Here is a 17,357-nt window from a genome sequence, read left to right as displayed (position 1 = left end):
GGGCTTACACATCTTACCTGTTCTTAATGCTATGTGATAGAGTGCTTTAAGTGTTGCATTATCACTCTAGCTTGCTTTACAAATAGAAGCTTGTTGATTTTTCAAAGCATACTATTTTATTTCGAAAAATTTCAAGTGTTTGTTATTAATAGGAGGGTGTTTGATTTCCAAGTGTTTGTTGTTAAGAGGCGGGTGTTTGATTTCCAAGTGTTTGTTGTAAAGAGGTAGGTGTTTGATTTCCAAATGCTGAACTGCTGATGGCGTCTTACTTTCAGTGGATAGGATTTGATAACATGCAACACACTGTGGTTTAATATCTGATTAAATAAATTCATTGTATTGTATTGTATTTATGTACATTCCATGGTATTCGTACATCACATCACAGCTAGAATATTGAACATGTCAAAAAAAAAATTAATAGTACTACAAAGTCTTAATTATAATCACAATCGAAATATATACAGAAGAGTTTTACAGTTTACTAGTACCTACGACATAAGGAGTTATTATCGATACTTAATACAAGACAAAAATATTCATGCAGCATTGTTGAATATCATAAATTCACCTACACAAAAGAAGGCGTGAGAAATTAGTTAGGCCTACGTCTTTAATTTGGCTCATATTTTAAATATCTGCCGTTTTACAATCTCTTCCTTTTATTTAACAATTCACTAGATATAAATACCGGTAGCTCACTTCGTTTTGTCACAAATTTGTCCATTTGACATGCCAATTGAAGAAAAATACAGCATTTCACGAATTATTTTACTGAGTGTACACTGGAAGCCAAAACCTTAATGAAATTGCACTTCTGAAAAATATAATGAAGCAACAACCACAACCTCGCAAACCATTCTGTCTCCTGTTCCACTTCCTTCATAACAAGTACTGGTAAATGGGGGAGTGTTCACGTTTGAACATGTTAAGTCTTGTGTGGGTGTGGGTTTGTGGCAAGTCGAAGCTTGCACACATCAATATGTCGATTCAAACACATTTCTATTCATTCATTTCATTCATAGTTTTCTGTCCACGGGCAAGTCTTTCACTGCAAACCCAGCATTCTCCAATCTTTCCTATTTTCTGCCTTTCTCTTAGTTCCAAATATGATCCGTATATCTAGAGAGCAGTCACTTTTTTTTTACACCTGTACATTTTCTGGGTAGCAAAAACTCAAGAAAGGAGTGGAATAGAGCTAGCAACCAAAAAAACTTGACAGGATCTATGGTACCTTTCTTCTTTTCTAATTGTGTACTAACAGCCGTAAAACCAAACATACCAACAGTATAGCAGTATATGCAGTGAAAATATAGCAAGTGTGGAAAGACTTGAACATTAAAGATAAAGTTTTAATTATTGAACGCTGTAACAAATTACCGAAAATGATTCAATGCAATGGAGCTGTGCAGTTACAAATTTCACAGCCCCTTTGGTGCAGGCTGTTAAAAAAACCGAGACAGTATCCTAAAGGAAAAGGAAAACTGAAACAGAATCGTGGTGGGAAAGACAGTTAGGTGGAATCAGTTTTAAAGCTATGGTTTACCAATGTTGGTGAACAAGATACTCGTGTTAATGAGTCTCCCATACGACAAAAGCAGATGAACTGGCTAAGAAAATAAAGATGATTTCACCAATGGAAGAAACAGGAAAATGTTGTGTACAAACGAATGCATGTTGAGCAGACGATTTATTTAGGTATTTATAATATAATTTTGATTTGCAATTTCAAATTATATTGCAATGGAAGTCTACTTGATTTTAGAGAAAAATTAACAACAATAAGCGATTTATTTAAGTGGTGATAATATGGTAGGCATATTGTCTTGTAGTTTTATATATTGTGTTACACTATACTTTATTTAGTGAATAAGCTTGTTTGTATCAGTAAGTAACTTTGAAAACTGAAAACAAGTTTTTTTGGTCATTATTATCAATCAGTTAATGTTGTCAGATTAGCAGCGTTCTAAAGTGATCATAATAAATGGCGTTCACTGTATTCTCATTACATCCACTCTGTTTCTTCTCATTTCTTCTTTCAAGTTTTCCAACTTACCTGCTTGCAGAAGAGTCCCCACATCCCACGTTCCAATACTCAATCTTCTTTTCTTCTCTCTGTTGTTGCTTCATTATGTGTACTTCCCTAGTATCCCTCTTCCGAACATCTGAATGGAGGATAGTTTACGTCTGGCATTTTTTATTGTGGAAAGACTCGTCATGCCATTTCGCAGTTTTTCTTGGGAAAGATAAATTCGGTAGTTTCCCATTGCTTTCTGCACACCACTCTCTCTTTCACATTTCAAAACATCCCAAGGGACCCCAGTGTGGAGGTGAGGAGAGTGGATTTGACTAATTAGGCCCTACAGGCTTTACCAAAATTCACTGCAGGAGTTAAATATCAGTTCTATCAGGGTTTTTGACTCGATCAGAGACCAGGAACTCCCAATTAGCCTTTACCCTCCACATTGCTATAATGCAGCTAAATAGTTTGAACTACTCATTGATATAATTTTTATATTACTGTATTATTTATAAGCTTGTACTTGCTGTTTGGGAAATGAAAATTGTACCAGAACAATGGAAGGAGTCCTTACTTGTACAGTAGTGGCAAAAAAAAAAAAACTGGACCGACCCTTGTAGCTGATTTCAGAGCCTTGTTCACTCCAGAGCACGATAGACTGGTAATTAAGACTTTCCAGGTTCGAATTCTACCTGGGAAAGAAACTTTTTTTGTTCCTTATTTAAATTTATTCCCAATACTTTTCGATTGCAGTGATATTTTACTACTTAATTAACTTATTATTCCCAGAACATGAATTTTACCAGCTTATTTTCTAATGGCTTTCGAAATGGGCTACGTCAGCAGTCGAAACTACAACAATTTCAATAGATTACTTGCTATCTTGTGAATGCAGGCATGGCATGCACAGTGGCTCATTTTGGGGACTTTGATTATTCCGTTGGTTCGGTTTTTTTTGCCACTACTGTACCAATTTTTAAGAATGGGGACAAGACTAACTGTAGTAACTTTCGAGAAATATCACTTTTATTGACATTATACAAAATTTTGTCCAATATTCTTTTGAAAAGATGAACTCCATATGTAGATGAAATTATTGGGGATCATCAGTGCGGTTTTAGGCATAATAGATCGACTACTGATCAGATTTTTTGTATTTGACAAATATTGGAGAAAAAATGGGAGTATATAGGTACAGTACATCAGTTATTCATAGATTTCAAAAAGGCATATGACTTGGTTAAGAGAGAAGTTTTATATAACATTCTTATTAAATTTGGTATTCCCAAGAAACTAGTTTGATTAATTAAAATGCGTCTCAGTGAAACGTACAGCAGAGTCCGTATAGGCCAGTTTATATCTGATACTTTTCTAATTCACTGTGGGCTAAAGGAAGGAGATGCACTATCACCTTTACTTTTTAACTTCGTTCTAGAATGTGCCATTAGGAAAGTTCAGGATAACAAAGAGGGTTTGGAATTGAATGGGTTACATCAGTTTCTTGTCTGCAGATGACGTGAATATGTTAGGAGAAAATCCACAAATGATTATGGAAAACACGGGAATTTTATTTGAAGCAAGTAAAGGGATAGGTTTGGAAGTAAATCCCGAAAAGACATAGTATATAATTATGTTTCGTGACCAGAATATAATAAAAATGGAAATTTAACGGAGGGAAAAAGATCTCTGGAGAGTTCGTGACGTAGATGGGAGGATAATATAAAAATGGATTTGAGGGAGGTGGGATATGATGATAGAGACTGGATTAATCTTGCACAGAATAGGGACCGATGGTGGGCTTATGTGAGGGTGGCAATGAACCTGCGGGTTCCTTATTATTATTTTTCAGGGAGTTTCTGAAGTATTAATTTTTGGAGGTCGCAGAGCTAAAAGGCAGAACGTTTATGTCCATCCATTTCATGTTTATGGATGGTGCTGGTGGAGGAATTATGGAATGATAGAGAAGAAACAAGAATATTGCAAGAAAACCTGTTCCAAGTACAGCCTTCGTCCACCACACATTCTATTTGGACTTGCCAGGATTTGAATCCAAGCATGGGAAGCTGATTCTGTTGTTGTTCTTGTCCAATGGCAGACTTTTGTTTAAAATAATAAATCTTTTGGTTTCCCTGTACAATGTGGCCAAAGTCGGTGCTTGCAGCTAGTTGAGACTTCTACATTCCATAAGGTGGTCCATACTCATGACTGAGTTCTCTACATTATAGACGGTGCATCATTCGGAGTCATATTTTTTTATTTTGTGGAGATGGGTTGCAAGGCAGTCATGGCCAGTGTTCAAATGAAACATGACTGTAGATTCTTTTCTTGTTTTTTTCTTATTAGTATCCATACTGTCTGTATGCTGTTCCATATTTTATTATGGGATATAAATAGGGGTTCTTTAAGAAACTTTTTCGTTGTTCTAGCTTGTACCGTCTTATTGGCTGATTCAGTGTTAATGGGTATTTTGCTCTGGATAAGTTTAGTCCCCTTTGCTGATGTTGAGTCAACCAAGATTACTGCATTAAGCTAATAAATTATTTTAGTCTGAATAGGAGTTGTGAAGCTGCTGATATGACTTCGATTTCACTGTCGGAGTTTGTTTTTTCACCAATAGACAGGCTACATAATGTGCAAAAAGTGTTGAATATACTTATGCAGTAGTCGGCCTGAGTAGCATTGTTAATATAGTGCTGGCCTTCTATGCTCGAGGTTGCAAGTTCGATGGCATTTAAGAGTGTTTAAATGCGACAGACTCATGTCAATAGATTTACTGGCATGTAGAAGAATTCCTGCAGGACAGAATTCCGGCACACCAGCAATACTGATATAACCTCTGTAGTTGCGAGCGTCGTTAAATAAACCATAATTTAAATTTTATGCTTCTGCACTTCTCTGCCTGTCTCCATCATAGGCTCATCTGTAAATAGTCTCAGCCATTCGTTTATAGGATATTTTCCATGTATATTGACTCATGTTGTCTTAATTCTGTAGAGTGCAGTTCTTGTTTTTCTATTTATTTATACTCCTATGTTTGTATTATAGAACTGGTAATCTATTGAATTAATTAGCATGCAAAAGTATTCTATTTGCGTTGTAATCCTTAGTTCTTTCAAAATGGCTGTACAAATTTTATTAGCTGTCTATGACTTTTTAGATTATGTCTGTCTGGTACACGTTTACCCACTTTGTATCTGGTAAAGGATTTTTACTTAAGAACTGTACTGTAGTTAATGCTTGTTGTTTTATTTCGGTACTACTTGCTAGAGTATGAAATGCGATTCTTTAGCAGTTGATATAACTGTGTGCCATATTTTTCTTATTTTAAGTAATGGTAATAAACTTCTGCTTTGAATATTTCTTACAATTCAGGAATGGATTACTGACATTAAGCAGAGAATACCTCTATTACTCGTATGTATGTACAGGCTGAGCTGAACGCTTGGAATAGCTTAGACTTAGCCAAGCTAGTTACAGATTTTCTTTAAAGTAAACAGAATTTGATCCTCAATAAATGAGAAAGGAATTGTTTGGACAAAGTTATTTTGGACAGTTTTCTTTCCAAAGTGCTTCGATTTTTCTTTGTTCTTCTACCATTACTTTTTGTCTCCATATAATTTATTAATCTCTGAGCTTTTTTTCAATACCTCACTGATTGCACAGCAGACATAATCTTATTTGTTTTGCCTTGCAGGTGCATCATCTCCGGCTCCTCCTGCCTCTTCTGCCAGCAGTGGCTTCTCAGATGACGACAGTCTTCATTGTGACCTTGGTCATGGAATGTCACTGGAGCAGTTTGTGGAGGGTGTCCGAAGTAGAGGCAGAGTCGGACTAGTGCAAGATTATGCAGAGATTAGGGCTCGTCCACCTGATGGGTCATTTAATCATGCAAGGTAACGTTCTCATATATGGTAATGAAAAGTTGATTGGGAGTGTGATTGATATAAATGCTTCTAGATACAGGCAACTAAAACCTTCGTGGAATTTTTCTAAGATGGAACTAGCCAGTTAACCTGTGATGAAGAAAGTTAATCTTGCCATGTATTACAGACCATCATACGAGGGTGGATTAGAAAGTAACGCACAGTAATTTAAGAAAAACGTTTAATAGGTAAACAAAAATAAAAGATACACAAATGAACTAATATCTTTTAGCTACTTTTCTACATAGGTGCCAAGTGTCTCAAACACATTTCTCCCATTATGGTACCAGTTTCAGTATACCCTATTCATGGAAGTCCATTCGGTTGGAGTATAGCCATTTGCGGACAGTTGATTGCACTTCTGTATCGGTCACAAAGCAATAGCCAGACAGAAATTTCTTTCATGGGACCAAACAGATAAAAATCCGATGGTGCAAGATCTGGACTGTGTGGTGGATGCTGGAGCACCTCTCAACCAAATGTGTTGATTTTCTCACGAACAGAAGCTGCAACATGGAGATGAGCATTGTCATGAAGAAGTTTGACATCGTCAGCATTAATGTTACAGTGTTTGTTACAAAGGGCACCACGCGACTTTACCAACGTTTGAATGTAGGCTGCAGCATTCACAGTGATCCCATGTTTAGCAAAGTGCACCAACAAAATGCCACGCATATCCCAGAACATTGTCACAAGCACTTTCTTAGCAGATTGCGTCACTTTGAATTTTTTCTTTGCTGGGGAAGCAGAGACCTGCTTTGTTTCGGGCGTGTAGTGATACGCTCAGGACTCATCACCAATGACAATTCCTTAAAGAAAGTCATGTCCTTCTGCAGCGTAACACCTTAAGTGGTCCAGGCATGTCATCATTCGCTGGCCCTTGTCGTCTGTCAGGTTCTTAGCCACCCAGTGAGCACCAACTTTATGAAATTTCAATGTGTCATGTACGATATCGTACATTGCACTGTATGAAATGTTGAACTGCTGAGATAAGGTTCGCAGTTGGATCCACCAGTTGTTCAAAATTGCTGCCTCAATGTCTGTGACATTCTGCTGGGTTGCAGCTGTTACCAGCCACCCAGAACATGGCAAATCACAAAGGTTCTCATGGCCATCTGTGGAGAATGTTGCTACGGAGATGTTGCTACTGTCCATACAGTCTTCCCTGAACACGCCACACATGTCCCTGTGAATTTCACTCGGTTTAGGACCTTAAGCACACAAAAATCGTACAACACTTTGCTGCTCTTCACAAGTTGATGACAGTAATATGCGCGCCATCTTTGTTGCATAGTCCTGCTTCTCTCGCTAGAGCTCCACATGCAAAACAAATTGTCTCTGTAGTGAAAACTTCAAACTATATATCGGTGAAATGTCAACTTCGCAGCCACAATACCAACACGGAAGAAAATTAGTGTGCGTTACTTTCCGATCCACCCTCATATTTTCATTCTTCTTCGAAATATTCTGGGAAATTATAAACAGTTTCTCTATACTACCTATGTAGAGTTTCGTATTTTACAGTTTCTGCTTGATGATACAGTAATACTATAGTGAGAGTCTGCTTAGTCTGGGAGTGCAGATTGTTGTGGTTAAGTCGTCACTCTGGAAGCCAAGTGGTTATGGGTTCAATTCTGATAGGTCAAGGATTTTCTTCAATCACACTATTAGCTTTGGGATTTACTCAGTCTCTAACAGAAATGAGTACTAGGGTATTTCCTTGGGATAGAGACAACAAGCACGTGGCACTGGCATCTCTGCTGTTTCCAAATACCGATTGTCTGCAGAGGCGGGATAACTTTTTAATTACTACTCACAAAATTTAATATAGGATTAAATATTACTGCAATAAAATACTACGAAGTTTTATTATTATTATTATTATTATTATTATTATTATTATTATTGTTGTTATCATCATCATTATCATTATCATTATCATTATCATTAAGTCATCAGTCGTCATGCTGTTCAGTTGTATGTGCACGTGTAGCTCCCAGAACTTACAGCATACAACAGTTTATCGAAGTGTAAGTGGATATGGCACCTAGTAAAAACATCTGTCTTTTGTGCAATTTGCCTTTCTTTGGGAGACAAAAATTTCTGAAATGTGACGTGCAGTCATCTCAATTGCTTGGATATTGGAGAAGCTTAGTATGACATCTTCATGCAAAGTGGTAGTTCAACCTATAAGTGCCAGAAGTGTGTCAGTGCTCTTAACTCAACTCAGGGAGACAACGCACCAGTGCGTCCTATTCATCCAGGAGAGAAGAAGGTGATCTCACCTACACGTGAGCTGGTATATAATAATTTAATTCCTTTATCGAAAGATGCTCTTCCGGTTCAAATTGAAACAGTCAGACTAAATAGTGTTTCTCTAATGGACATGGTTAGTGACATTTTGATCTATGTCAAGAATTTATAGAAAGACTTTAACGAACTGAAAAATGAAAATTTTGCCCTAAAAGAACAGATGTCAGAATTGTTATCAAGGGCTGCTGCCCTCCTAAATCCTATCGAAATATTTCTTCTAATGGTCAACAGTTTTTACAAGCTAATGACCCCAAGAAGTTTTACAGCAAGATTGTTTCGGGAAACTTAGCTGCTGACAATGCAAATACCTTGCATTCTGGTGTATCAGCCACTGGTAAACCAGTACGTGTGACTCTTATTACAGTTAGACATAATGCAAATCAGGAAATGAGTGAAGTCAATGCTACTAATCTTCCCATTGACAATGAAGGCTTTCAATTACTTTCTCGTAAGAAATTTAAAAAGAGAGATCCCAAAGTTGGAACCTCTTCTACTAGCAATATTGAAATTGCCCCTGAGCGAATCAGAACTAAATCTCTGTTTGTTTCGAAATTCGGTTCCAAAGTTAACTCTTAGCAGTTCAGTGGATTCTCTTAAAAATCAATTAGTATTTAGGTCTCTCTTAGTAACTAAACTCGGAACCAAATTTCAAACCTATTCTTCCTTTCATGTAGCTGTGAATTAAAGGAATTTTGATTTGATAAAGAATGCAAATCTAGTCTTTCAGGTGAAGTTCCCTGTAAAGCAGATTTGAATAATTTCAAGGAAAAAATTGTTCTGGGGCCGGGTATCGATCCCGGGACCTCTGGTTGAACGTACCAGCGCTCTACCACTGAGCTACCCGGGAACTCCACCCGACACCGTCTCAACTTTTCCCTTTATATCCACACAACTCGCGTGGGCTGACGAAACGCCAGAGACCCACAACGAGTGCACACAATCCAAGTCACACAGAGATTGTGTGCACTCGTGGGTCTCTGGCGTTTCGTCAGCCCACGCGAGTTGTGTGGATATAAAGGGAAAAGTTGAGACGGTGTCGGGTGGAGTTCCCGGGTAGCTCAGTGGTAGAGCGCTGGTACATTCAACCAGAGGTCCCGGGATCGATACCCAGCCCCGGAACAATTTTTCCCTTGAAATTATTGATGAAGAATGTTGAAGTTTGGCCTGCTGGTTGCCTAATGCACCATTTTTTGGGAAACTCAAACCTGAACAGCATTTCTCGCATTCTACGAATTCAGATTCAGTTGATTCTCAGGGAAATTCCTCTTAGTCTTCCTGCTATTACTATTAATATGTAATTCCAATCGTCATCTTGAGATTTTTTATCAAAATGTTCGTGAACTTAATACGAAATGTGATGAAATTTTCCAAAATATAGTGAGTAATAATGATATTATCTGTGTCACTGAAACATGGTTACCGGTATCAGAATCTGTTGTTAATACAGATTTGTTGCTAATAATTATATTGTGTTTCGTGCTGATAGATTGTTTGAAGATACCAACAAAGTAAAATGTGCAGATGTCTTAACGGATATTAATAACCAGATACCTTTTACAGGTCGGAGATATGTTTTAGAATTCATTAATGAATGTGTTTGGATTGAAATTAAAGTGGGTGATGGTTATAATCTGCTAATTGAAAATCATTATTTCCTACCTAATACAGATAATAAACATTTAAAGTTTTATCTAAATCTTATTGATTACAATCTTGATACTCACAATTGTTATCCTCGGGGATTTCAATGCTCCTGGAATGGATTGGTCATCTGGTTACATTCTTAATGATATTCATTATTACGCTAAAATTAAGTATCAGGATTTATATTCCTCTTCTTGTCTTCTAGGACTAAACCAAATTAATCTTACAAGAAATAGTAAAACTCTTCTCGATCTTGTTTTTACAAATGTCTGTAACTGTTCAGTTAATCTTGCTAATCATTCACTAGTTTTGGAAGATGTTCATCACCCATCTATTTGTATTGATCTGGGAGTTAATTCACCATCACCATTACAGAGACAAAATCAATCTTGTTTAAATTATTCTCAAGGTGATTATCATTGTCTTTATTCCACTCTTCACAATTTTGATTGGAATTGTATATATCCTACTACTGATGTCAATGTTGCTAATAGGGTTGCCAACTTTTTCTGAAGAAAATACAGGAGACTAAGGAATCGATCAAGTTTCACATAGAAAATAGACTAATTATTCGGTTCAGTTATTAAAAAACAACTTTATTCTACACTTCGCCAACTGGCTTAAATTAAGAGTATTTTGAGACAGATGTTGTCTCATGTAATAGTTGAAATCGACTGGAGTTTGCAGCTCTGATTTCATTAGATGTATCGTGATCCTGTTTCGAATATCTGTCCAATTATTGTTCATGAAATAAAACACCCTCTTTTATGAGCATTAATACCTGGTGCTTAGAACAAAACTAGACAATGGTTTGATTTTAAACAACTGAGCGCTAAAACCTATTTCTGGCAAGCATTACATTCTATAAAGACTGCACATTGTAATGCCTGTCTTGAACGACTAAATTCATCATATAAATCATCATTCACAGCAAAATCAAATATTTAGAATAAAAATGTTTATATTATGCAAAAGTATGGGGGGGAAATGCTCGAAGAGAAGAATAATAAGGGAGCTGGGGGGTCTGTTAAAAATCAGGGGCAAATACGGGATGTTGGCAACCCTAGTTGCTACTAAAATTGTAAATGATGCTATATCTAAAGTGTTCCTGTCACCTTTGTAAAAAAGTCGCACTATCCTAAATGGTTTTCAAGAAAATGAAACAAAGCACATAGAAATTTAAAAAAATATAAATCTGATTACCACTATCAAATTTTCTCTTACTATAGAAAACAAGTTAAGGCTTTGATTAAATCTGATAAATTTAAAAGGTTACAATCCATTGATGACAATTTAAAAAGGAGCCTAATAAATTTTGGAAATATGTAGAATCTTTTCAGAAATCGCAAAACATTGCTAATGAATTTATTATTAATAAGGTTTACATCGCTGATCAAACAGTCATTGCAAATACATTTGGTTGTCAGTTTATATCAATTCAGATCAATCATCTCTAATTTTCTCATTTGTTATTCTAATATTAATGACTTTTTACCTCTATCTGTAATATCTTGTGAGGATGTCAGGAATGCCATAAAAAATGTAAAACCAGATGGCATCCCTAATTTTATTATTAAAGGATGCTCTGAAATTCTTATACTTGTTTTAACCTACATTTTCAATTTGAGTTTGAAAACAGGAATAGATCCTTCTCTTTAGAAAGAAACATCAATTATTCCCATATTCAAGAGTGGCAATAAAGCTATTATAAGTAATTACAGACCTATTTCTATACTAAATATCTTCTCAAAAATGTTTGAAAAAATAATTCATAAACCTATTTTTTTTTACGTGAAAAACAAAATCAATTTGGCCCAACATGGTTTTACAAAAGGGAAATCTAAAACTACTAATTTAATATCGTATCTCATATAGTTGAAACTCAGGGTCAAATTGATTCCATTTATTTTTATTTTAGCAAAGCGTTTTATGTTGTTCCCCATAATATGTTACTGAGTAAATTAAATTATTTTTGTCTTACCACTAACTACTTGGGCTGGTTTGAAAATTATTTCAAAGATAGACAGTCCTGTGTTAGACTTGGAAATTCTTACTCTGATCCATATATTAGTTTATGCGGAGTTCCACAGGGTTCCACTTTGGGGACTCTATTATTTTTATTATTTATAGATGATATCTGTAAAGTAAGAAGTTCTAACTGCCTTTTATTTGCCGATGACCTGAAAATTTTTCTCAAAATTAATAGTCTGCCTGACTGTATAACTTTGCAAAATGATATAAAAGCTATTGAGCTATGGTCTGCTGATAATGCAATGAAAATTAATTAATTGAAAATTTTTGTCATTTCCTTCTCTAGAAAAACCACTTCTCTCAAATTTAATTGTACTCTTAATAATATCAGCATAATAAGGAAAGACTATATTAGAGACCTGAGAGTTCTACTCGATACCAAATTATATTTTCATAATCATGTCCAATTTATTTATAATCATTCTATTAGAATGTTCGGACTTATAAGGTCTATAACTTATTCTTTTTCTACACCAGCTACGCTTGTAATTCTATACTATAGCCTATATTAATCAGATCTAAACTTGAATATGCATCTGTTGTCTGGAATTCATTTACTTTTACTGATTGGGTTAAATTGGAAATCCATCAAAGAAAATTTATGTCCCTATGCGCTTTTAGGTTTTTACCAAATTCATCTATTTTCAGTTATGAGCATACTTGTAAATATTTTAACTTTTCTATCCTTTATGCTAGATATCTTGAACTTGACTAAGGGTGATATTGATTGTGACTCCTTCATAAGCAATATCTACCTTCGGGGCCCTGACGGCCTTATCTCTACCAGGTTAAAAAAAAAAAAAAAAAAAAAATAGTTTAAGATTTCAAAAAAATTTTTATATCTATATGCCAAAATCTCTCTCTCCAGTTGTGAGATGCCTGAAAGCTGCCAGTTTACATTGTATTAATTCGGATCCTTTTAATGTATAGTTTGTTGTTTGGTTATTCTTATATTAAGTATACACATTAAAATCAGATTCATTTCAATTCATTCGTTTTTGTTGTTTTGATACGAACAGTATGTATTTTTGGACCAGTTTGTCACGCTTATTATAATTTTGCACAATTCACGCCACCCTCTTTCTGGCATATTAACTAGTTTGTTTCCAACTATAATAGAAACATCAAGAATATACAGTTACTGTTATTTTTTTAATTACGGTAAATGCATAATGTATTAAAACTTACATTAATGTTGTACCACTAATTATTTTTGTATACAGTAATAAAAGGGAAAGATTTCATACTTATTGAAGGGGATCCTTATGTCAGCATCAGGCAGAATTGAATATTTTCTACAGGAAGTTGAAATCGTAGTGCTGCTAGTCAGTCCTAAAGTGTTCTTGAAGGAATTCCCAACATATATTTTGATGACTTTCCTGTCTCGTAAATACTGAATAGTGAGGGGAATGAATACATTTATTTCAATGGGGGTGATATGGCATTTTTTCCATAATTTGTTTTTGTAAAAATTTGAGGTTCAGTTCTCTCAATCTATTGTCTACACCTACCGTATATGTTTCGTTAGATTTACAAATATAAGAACGAAATAATTAATTATGGTGAAGTAGAGAAATATGAAAAAAAAAAAAACAAAAATTAAACTGGAACATGATTTTAACTGCAAAACAAGAAACATTAGAAGATTGCTGCTTCCATTCTTGAAGGCAGCAAGGAAGGAGGACATTTTGTTAGGATGTATAAAGATAAGCTGGAAGTGAATGGGAAATTTTACGATCTGGATTTCTGTCGAGATAATATAAATCACACAGAGTTTGGGTTAAATGACAACGAAAAGAGGAGTGAAGACTTACTTAAGAAAGCAAGTAAGATAGATTAACAAACGATGATAGGAAGAGTAGAAAGGGATAGGAGACGAGAGTTCATCACTCAAGACAGAGCAGGAAGCAGTGAAAAACTGGCATCAGTCAATAACGAAAAGCAGGAAGCGAGAACGAACGAAATATTGCTTAGGAGGACAAAACAAACAGTTGACGACAGAGGACACTAAGGCAAAGAAAATACGAACCTCGGCAAATTGTCAGCAACCGAATGCATAGTCGAGAATAATGCAGAGAGCAGCTTTTAAACAACAGATAACTGAAGAATCAAGTGGGATCGTTGACCTACCCCAACTACACAGCAACATATGTTCAAAGAGAACAGATGATGATCCGAAAAGCTATAACTTAAGATCAAGTAGCACACATGAAAATATGGTAAGGGCTAGGAGTGAAAGTGAAAGTAATCCGAGGAGTGAAAAGGGGTTAGATGAAGGGAAGAAAAAAGAATGTGAAGATATAGCAGGGACGGAGAATGTAGAAGATTCAAATCCAGGGTTTGTTATAGATTTTGAGGATTTTATAAGTGAAATGAGTCCCGCGCCGTGGCGTCGTGGTCTAAGGCATCCTGCCTAGGACTCGCGTTACGGAATGCGTGCTGGTTCGAGTCCTCATGGGGGAAGAAATTTTCTCATGAAATTTCGGCCAGTGTATGGGACTGGTGCCCACCCAGTATCGTGATGCACTTGGGGAGCTACGATAGGTAGCGAAATCCGGTTGCGAATGCCAGCTATAACGGCTGGGGGGCACTAGTCTGCGATGAAATTACTGCCTCCAAAGTTTGAATGTTTTTAGGGTATTGTTAGCATGCTGAAGTAAAATTCGAAGCCAGAAAGTTCCTATCACCTACCATTTTTTTGTTATTTTAATTTTCTTATAATATATTACGACAATTTATAGCGAAATTATTTAAACTATAACACTTTAACAACTGTAGTTTTAGTATTTTAAGATATGAAAACAAATATATTCAACATATTTTTAAGATGTTTATATTGAAAATCAAGGATAATAGATGTTTCTTAGCAGATAGAGGGTGCAAGCTTATAAGAACGTTAGGGTGAAATAACGTGCAGCCTTGCCATTATCTTTATTTGTGGGAGATAGAAATGTCAGCCATACCTTGGTGAGAGACTCAACTCGTCTAGTTTCTCTCACATTTCAATAGTCTGTGTTTCGCCTGGAAACGAAATGAAATCAGTTTTTGAAGCTTTATTGTGGAGTAGAAAGTAGAGAGTTTTTAGTTCAGTAAGAAAGTATTTACCATGTTGCATCGAGGATGTCTAAATAATCCAGACCACTTTTGTTATATAACTTATGTAGGATATACACATTGCCTAAGCAGAGGCGTAATTTTACATATTTTGTGAAAAAGTCATACCATGCCTATTTTGGAATCAAACTTGGAGACCAAAGTAAAGCTTGGACACCACATAAAGTATGTAGAGTATGCATTGAAGAACTTCATCATTGGATCAACGGCAGAAGACTTTTGCTATCTTTTGGAGTACCTATGGTTTGGAGAGAGCAGTCGAACCATAGTAATGACTGCTACTTCTGTTCGTGTGATGTGAAGAGGTACGATTCTAAAAATAAAAAGCATATCGTGTATCCAGTTATTCGGTCAGCCATTTTACCTGTACCCCATGGGCCTGATGTACCAATCACTGTGCGACTAGAAAATCTTGAATAGTTTTCATCTGAGTCTGATGTAGAGGTGAGGGAAATTGTGACGAGTGACAGGGACTATCTACCAGAGTCGGATGCTGCAGAATGTGGCTTTAAATAAGGAAAGAGACTGTTTCAAATACATATGTGAGAAATTTCCATTACTATCTGAAGCAAATTAAAAGAAAATATATTTAATGGTCCTGACTAAATAAAACAGATGTCTGATGCAGCATTTAAAAATACTGTGGATGAAAAGGGGAAAGCAGCATGGATATCTTTCTGTGAATTTGTTTTAAAATTTCTTGGTAACAACAAGGGTCCTAATTACAGAAACATTGTGGCTAACATGCTTGTAGCAAACAAAGAACTTGGTTGTAACATGAGTATCAAAATTCATTTTCTGTTTTCTCACCTAGATTATTTCCCCGAAAATCTAGGATTTTTGAGCGAAGAGCAAGGTGAACGATTTCACAAGGATCTGCAGGAGTTCGAAAGGAGATACCAGGGACGCTGGAACATCAGTATACATCCTCATTATTGTTGGATGTTAAAGCGTAAAATACCTGAAGACAAAAATAAAAGAAAGAGGAGCAGGAGGACTTTCTCAACTAAGAAGCAAGTGGTGTAATTTTTTGTGTGATACATTGTGCTAATTTATCCATCCAATAGTGAAGTAAACAAGACAAAACAAAGCAAAAACACTCTAGTGACATGTATGAACAACCATGCACATAATTTCAGCAAGTTGTGTCTTTTAAATATTGCTTTTGCATTTGAAATAAAAAAATGAAATGAAAAAGTTTGTGATGAAATTCACGTAATTATACAATACATTTAAAGTGATTTTGCAAACAAACCTGACGTGATAGAAGTAAACGGATTGAAAATTCGAATTCAGCACATCGACATTATATAAAATCACATCATTTACTTTAGGCAACAAACACAAAGTTGAAATTCGCAGGCTAGTGAGGGATCATCGTGCTAGCCACATGATACCTCCATTCTGGTTGAATGATCGTCCACTCCTGCTTCAGCATGTGTGCGTGAGGCCAGCAGCCAGCTGGTCGGTCTAGGCCCTTCACGGGCTGTAGCGCCACGGATTATTATAAGTAAAATGAAAAAAAAAAGATCCTAGGAGTTATGTAAAATGTTTAGTGAGTCGATAGGATGAGTATAGGAGACGGAAAGTATAGGGAGACAAGTTAGGATAGCAAATCAGAGTACATAGTACAAGGAAGCGAGTGAGTGAAGTGCAGTCAATGAAGAATGAAAATTTGTGATCAGTGAACAAGTGGAAGTATCATATCTAATAATTGTCCTTTTGTTTTTTTTTAATGGTAAAACAATGACTAGTGACAATTAATGTTTGAGGAGAAAAATTCGCTTGATCGAACCTGGGTCCTTGGTTCTATGTACCAAGCGCTCTGACCACTGAGCTACGCCGAATTCAATCCACAGCACCAGATCGAATTCTCCTCCTTCAATGTTTCCCTTTATAGCCTGACTCCATGTTAGTATTATTAGTAAGCAAAGAGAGACAGATGCAATAGTAGTATGAAGGGAGTGACAAACTAGAATAGCAAAATGCAGAATAAAGAAAACAATTGAGATAATGAAGTGAAGAAGTGAGTAAAATTAGGGAACAGTAGATTAATGTAAGAAATATATCTAACAACGAACATGTTTTTACAAGGATAAAGCAATGATTAGTAATAAGTAAAATGAGATCGAGATAAATAAACTGGTAAGAAAAGATCAAGAAAGGAGAAGTTAAAGTAAAAATTTTGGAGAGGTTAAATTAAGTCATTAGATTTGTAATGATGACGTGAGTAGAAGAAATTAGTTAGGGGTGGATATAAGAGGTTTCAGAAAATAGTGAAGAGGAAAAACGAAATTGTTACAGTGCAAAGT

The 17,357-nt window shown here is 35.7% G+C and overlaps 1 protein-coding gene across 3 annotated transcripts in view; it reads left to right on the top strand.

The window, feature by feature from the left end:
- The window catches only part of Ptpmeg2 (Protein tyrosine phosphatase Meg2), a 787,512-nt gene that overhangs the window by 718,211 nt on the left and 51,944 nt on the right, over positions 1-17,357 (top strand). For all 3 annotated transcript variants that reach the window (XM_069826415.1, XM_069826414.1, XM_069826417.1), the window contains one exon: positions 5,715-5,913. In XM_069826415.1, the coding sequence (XP_069682516.1) occupies positions 5,715-5,913 (199 nt within the window). The remainder of the gene's footprint in view (positions 1-5,714; positions 5,914-17,357) is intronic.

The sequence above is a fragment of the Periplaneta americana genome, chromosome 5 (genome assembly GCF_040183065.1).
Source record: "Periplaneta americana isolate PAMFEO1 chromosome 5, P.americana_PAMFEO1_priV1, whole genome shotgun sequence".
NCBI lineage: Eukaryota > Metazoa > Arthropoda > Insecta > Blattodea > Blattidae > Periplaneta > Periplaneta americana.
This window is presented reverse-complemented; position numbering and strand designations above follow the sequence as displayed.